The sequence below is a fragment of the Sinohyriopsis cumingii genome, chromosome 18 (assembly GCF_028554795.1).
Source record: "Sinohyriopsis cumingii isolate HCF-2022 chromosome 18, ASM2855479v2, whole genome shotgun sequence".
Lineage (NCBI taxonomy): Eukaryota > Metazoa > Mollusca > Bivalvia > Unionida > Unionidae > Sinohyriopsis > Sinohyriopsis cumingii.
In genome coordinates, this window is record NC_142978.1 from 95940293 (window position 1) to 95946886 (window position 6594).

At 33.0% G+C, this 6594-nt stretch overlaps 1 protein-coding gene across 1 annotated transcript; it reads left to right on the forward strand.

Annotated features, from left to right (window-relative positions):
* The first annotated feature begins 2615 nt into the window (after positions 1-2615).
* LOC149777538 (toll-like receptor 2 type-1) lies at positions 2616-4830 on the forward strand. Its single transcript, XM_089940749.1, has one exon. The coding sequence runs from the start codon at positions 2635-2637 to the stop codon at positions 4732-4734; it is 2100 nt and encodes a 699-aa protein (XP_089796875.1). The 5' UTR covers positions 2616-2634; the 3' UTR covers positions 4735-4830.
* The last annotated feature ends 1764 nt before the right edge of the window (positions 4831-6594 follow it).

Here is a 6594-nt window from a genome sequence, read left to right on the forward strand (position 1 = left end):
ACTATTCAGAATGTCATTTTATATAATGGTCCATGATACAAACACAATGTAAATCCACAGTCGGTTTCCACTGAAGAAGTCTTCATTGGGTAAAAACAAAAACATTTCTGTAATATGTCTTTCTCATGAGACACGCATATACTCTGATAATGGACCATTGTTTCACAAAACCGCAGATTGTTTAGCAGCTTTATTATCCAACTATAAATATATGTTAACTGTTTTCTTCCGCAAGGCTTTACTATGAAACGCCACTTAACTCCTGCAACTGTGTTATTCATAAAACATTAAATGCATTGTATTTTACAGTTTCAGTCTGTTTGCATACAAGTTTGAAAATAGGAAAATAAGGAACAAGAGACAACGTTCTTGTTCGTTTTTACCAAAATAACGTATGCTTGGACTTTACATAATAAAGTATAATATGATTAAATAAGAACATTAGGAAGGAAATAACCTAAGGGAATAACATTTCTTTATGTTACTATGTATGTAGGTATACAGGCTTGCTGGTTGATGATGATTAATAATAATAATAATAATAATAATAATAATAATGATAATAATAATAATAACGAAAAGAAGAATAAGAAAAAGAAAATGATATATAGCATCCAGAAACATAATTCCCATATTGTTTAATTAAAGCTGTATTTCCGTGATATTTTAACCGGATATAAAGAACTTTCTCTCTGTTGCTTTAATATTCAACATGATTTTATTACCAAAGGAAGTCATGCGGTCGATTCATTTTGGTCTAATTTTAAGGTATCCACTGTGTTGTACGTGATGCGTGTAACTGTCGAACACAACGGAACATAAATATGTAACATGAAGTCATTGACTCCTGTATTGTTCTGATAAAGCGGAAGTAAGACTTTGGATAGTTTATGCATGTAAATTACTGTATTTCACAAGATTGTAAGGAAAGAGCATGCAGCAGTGGTCAGTACTTGATTTTGGTAAGTACACTCCATCATAAGTACACAACTCTAGCTTTAAATATTGTTCTGTTATTGTCCATCGACTTCAGTTAATTTCTTTGTCATTACAGCTGATATTAGGTTGACATTAATAAAATGTAGAAACGTGTATCTCTAGATTTTATGCAAAATGTTATTTCTGTAAACAAAGCCATGGTTCAGCTTTAATGTGAATAATATTTTGACGATAAAAATGCTTTTCATGTTAAAAAAGCAACAATGATCAAGGTATATATTTTCATGATTTCATGATTTGCACCTGGTTTAATTTTGCCATTTTGCTTTTCATAACGGCCATCTAGTGAAGAGAAGTGCTACTTTTAAATCAAGCTTAACTTTAGCATTAGTTAATTTTTTGTCAAAACTTTTCTTCATTTAACTAGCATAGTCTCTTATATAAGCCAAAAATGAGATAACAGTGGATTAAATGCTAAGCTACAAGCAGAATTAACCTCTATAGATGTATCAATGGAATATCTCAAGGATATATCTGTAGAATAATACCTCACCCTTTTTTATTTCATCATATAAAAATATGTCATGCTTATAAAGCTGGTCAGGGAGTCTATTCTTGATGTTAAAAGCGAAAAGATCTGACTATTGCGTACACTTAGAGAAACACTTTTGTTTAGAGGAATGTTTTATTCTACAATATCTTTCTTTCATAGAGTCAAGTAAAGCATGAGAACATTTAAGGATTCTAAAGTGCAAATTTATTCATTCTCATATTTAAAATTGACGTATCTTTCAAACAAAAGGACAATATAATCACATAAAACGTATAAAGTCTCTGAAAAGTACTATATGCTACATATAACAAAACCACTCAAATATTTATTAGGTAAATTATTCATCAGTCCAACGATAGTGAAGTCCATGTTAAAATTGTATTTGATAGCAATTAGGTTTTGTAAATGTATAAATGCCTTCATGAAAATCCACAACAGCTGAGTGTAGCATATTTGTATGTCACAAAGGCGTTCGCAACTTTTCACATCTCAAGCTGTGCAAGACCTGATGATGCAAAAGACGGAATAACTGAGTCTCTTCATTGTTAGGAGCACGAGAATTTTAATATGCGCTCAGGTTTAACCTTAAATTCGTCCATTGTTTTCATACGTTTTACAAACTAAATTTAATTCAAACGGAGTAATAATTGCAAAATCGTTAATATTTAGATATAGCGGTGAAAAGGTACTGTCAATATTAAATAAATGTGTTTGCTTTCAACGTTTCAGACATCGGACTATAAGCCATCAGAGTTAAGTAACTGAAAGGTCTGAGATAGTCACTTTCTTTTCTACTATATACACAACAGAACACAAAAACAAATTGTACGGAAACTCTAAAACCGGTATCATACATAAAGACAACCTCACAATTAATCATCTTTGCTTATTGTCTGTTTTACTGTCTGCCTTCAAGAAGAAAGTGAAAGCACATTTCAACAGAAATTTAAACCACTTTTCATTATTTTGATGTGATACCTACTTAAAAGTCGTAATGATTTCTAACTATTTCTCATATATTGAAATTCATTCTTAAAGCAGAAAGACGTATATTATCCTGTTTACCTAGATTATTTATGTCATTCACATATTCTGATATTTTTCTTGTGATTTGCAGCTACGCCAAGCCACCAAGCAACACAATGAAATATCTCTCTTTGATTCGGTTGTTTGGATTATTGTTGTTTCCCACAATTCGCGCATGTCAGCCCACAAAGGAGATAGCTACATGTCCAATACCAATCTGTCACTGCAGACAACAGCGAGTTACCTGCATCAACCATGGAAAGCAATTATTTTATATACCCGACGTTCCAACCAATACCACAGAACTTGAATTTACAGGGAACTTTTTGCCTAACATTACAAAGGATACATTAATTAATATTTCAGCGATCCATATTTCTCAGTTGATAATAACCAATTCACAGGTTTCATGGGTGTCAGATGATGCTTTCGTAAGTTTTACCATGCTGGAACTTTTGGATTTAAGTGATAATGTACTTACTCCTGATGTGATTCAAGTGATGCTTCACGGTCTAGTTAAATGTCCACTGACAACCGTTATTACCAATAATTCACAATTACTTCCCATCCCTACTAACTTCGTGGACGATTTGGATAACTCAAGTTTGTATAATCTGTTTATGAAAAAGTACAACTTCACCCATGTCTTTGGACAAATATTCTCCCCACTGAAGAGTCTGCATTATTTGATTCTAAGAGGTAATAACGTATATAGCGTTGATATGACTGGCATGCCTCCTATAGACACGCTTATACTGAAAAATAATAAGTTGATAGAAGTGCCGAATTTTTGCAGTATTTACAAAGAAGAACCTTCATTGGCTCCTAACTTACGATTATTGTCTTTACAGAATAATCAGATACAACAAGTCAGTCAGTCCAGTTTTCGCTGCTTGCCTTGTTTGGAATATCTTCTTCTGAGACAAAATTGTATTGCTGTTATACCAGACAACACGTTCTCAGAGTTGTATCACTTGCGAATGCTAAATCTATCCATGAATCCCATTAAAGTTTTCCAGAGACTTGCGTTCAATTCATCAACACTGCAATCGCTTACATTGATCAATAAACTATATGTACATGACGCATACCGGATAGCTTCTGAAGCTTTTAAATACTGTCCTAATTTACAATATCTTGATATGTCGCTAAATAGTATGTCTTTGTTAAATATAAGCGATTTTAAAGCAATGCTTGGCCATCTGTCAAAGATACAAGAGCTTCGGCTGCAAACGACAAATCTTTATAATGTCATGTCTGACGATATTTTTTCAGAAATGATATATCTACGAGTATTATATCTTTCTGAAAACTATCTCACAGAAATTAAAGCAACAATGTTCTCAGAAAAAGCGTCTATAAGATTCATAGATTTAAGCAGAAACAAAATAACGATGATCAACAAAGCGTCGTTCCCGGAAAATATGTGGAGGAAATTAAGCTACATTAATCTTGAATTAAATAGCTTCAGCTGTGATTGTGATTTGAATTGGTTTGTGCATTGGCTAAAGACAACGAAAGTTACAATCAAAGAATTCCCGACAAAGTACATATGTCAAACTCCAAACACAATGAAAGGAAAATCTCTCCTTGATTACAACCTGGATTACAGAGAATGCAACCCAATTCCTATGTATGTTATCATAGTGCCTAGTGTAGGAGGATTTCTTTTGCTTATAGTGATATTGCTAATACTCCTTTATCGGTATCGCTGGAACATTCGTTACCACATTTATCTTTTGAGAAAAAGAAGAAATTATGAACAATTACAACAAGCTGAAAACAATTTCGTATTTGATGCTTTTGTTGCCTACAATCATTCGGATCATGAATGGATGGAACAAAACCTACTTCGCGTTCTGGAAATGCAGGAAGGCTTTAAGCTTTGCATTCATGACAGAGATTTTGAACCTGGGCGATACATCGTAGATAATATTATTGAGAAGTATAGAGAAAGTCGCTTCGCGCTCTTGGTGATATCAAATGAGTTTACGGCCAGTAGTTGGTGCATGTTTGAACTGAAGTTGGCCCAAAGCTATGTACTGGAGGAACAAAAGGATAACATGATAATCATTCTTAAGGAACACCTGGAGGATCGAAACGTAAACAGAAATCTAAAGGTCCTCCTGAGCTCTACAACTTATTTAGTTTGGACTGAAGACGAAAGAGGAAAACAAATGTTTTATGATAAACTGATATGCCTGTTGAAACGCTAGATGTGTAATGACAATGATAGATGTGTATCAAACACACACACACACACACAATATATATATATATATATATATATATATATATATATATATATATATATATATATATATATATATATATATATATATATATATATATATATATTCTGTTACAGTTTATCTCAGCTTAATGCTTGCAATGTTTCTGGTTCATTAATCATTTATTAGAAAATGTTTCCGTAACTAAAGCAATAATGATGTTACTAATTTATGATAAATACTTGCACATTATATTAATTTTATATATATCACACAGCATCATTTCATGTATAAATTAAGCCATTTCTTGCAAAAGCATTGTTACAAATGCCACTTCTTAGACAACAGCTTTTTATAGCATTTTATCTCTTCAATTGCAGCATCTAACGTTGCATACAGTACTTTATAAGACCTCACATGCATTTCTTGTGGCATCGGAAACTTCGTCGGCCACTTCCATTTTCGTCTTCGATGGTATTAGCTTCATGTGATTCATCATTCAACACTTCGATAAGACTAACACTATGCCGAACGTCTACATTTCCAAGTCTGATTCTGTTATATTATACCTAAATTTATATGAGCAGATTAACATAAACTGACAACCGTCACATCATTATTATTAACAATGTTCCTCAGTATAAATATATTTACCGAATGTTTTCATTCCCTACATATAAAGGTCCTTAAATGTCTTCAGATACAATAGTGTTAAAGAAAATTAAGTATTCTTTTCGATTATCATTTGACTCTTGAATGATACCTGTCTTTTACTAGAATTAAAATAATAGACATATGTAGAAAATTCGATTTTCCAGTTCATGGGATGACCCCGCTGACCAAAGTTTCCAAGCCACCCGCTTTTATAAATCACTGACATCTCATTTCCGTCCGCAAGGGTTCGAATCTAGGCCTGGTCAAAATGTCTATCTGAGAAGCCTTGGCAGACGATTTCAATGAGTCGGTGGTTCGTCCCGGGGAGTCCCTGGTTCTTTCTCCATCAAATATGCTTGCCACAGTGTATAGCCTAAGATGTGCTGAAAATGGAGTTTAACCCACAAAGACATACCAAACCAAACCAGTTCACGGCATTTACTGTCTTAAATTATTTTTTTTCCTGCCAGCTAGATACTTGCTCCTATGTAATTTGCTCAAAAACAATTATTTAAAAACATAAAAACTGATTTCTCTGAATGAATTTGTATAAACATTAAAGGAGGAACCTCCCAATTTATGGGATGAAGGTTAAACAGTAATTTAAGTAGAAAATAGTTTTGCCGCCTTATGTCGGAGGAAACTACCCTTGTCTTTCTCCAAACTTGTATCGGCAATGATGATACGGGTTAGCCTATTTTTAGTGAGGAAGAGTTGTAATTGGGTAAATAAATACTCAGTATCACAATGTTCAGGACTGCAATCAAATGAACAGCTTTTTATCAACGATAAAAGTCTGCTTTGTTCTTTCATTTATTTGAGACAGTTACCCTTCTTTTTGCGCCAACACGAGACAGCATATTTTCAAATGTTATTTCATGTACTTATATTTTCTCATCTCTGACAAATTTGTAATCGCGGCCTTGCCAGACCTCGAAAAAAGGAGATTTAAAATTACATTTACGTTAACTGATACAAGTGATAGAAATTTTAATTCCTGATTAAATTTGCATTTCAACCCATTTGATATTAAAGTTGCATTACTGTAATAATCTTAAGTCCTGGTGTAAATTTAGCATTCCAAACGAACGTCACAACAGAGAATGCGTGGTTATTTGAACAAGTTAATAATTTTAAGTCAAACAAGTTGGCAATATTAGTTGTTACGTTTGTCATGTTTTGGGAGGGGGG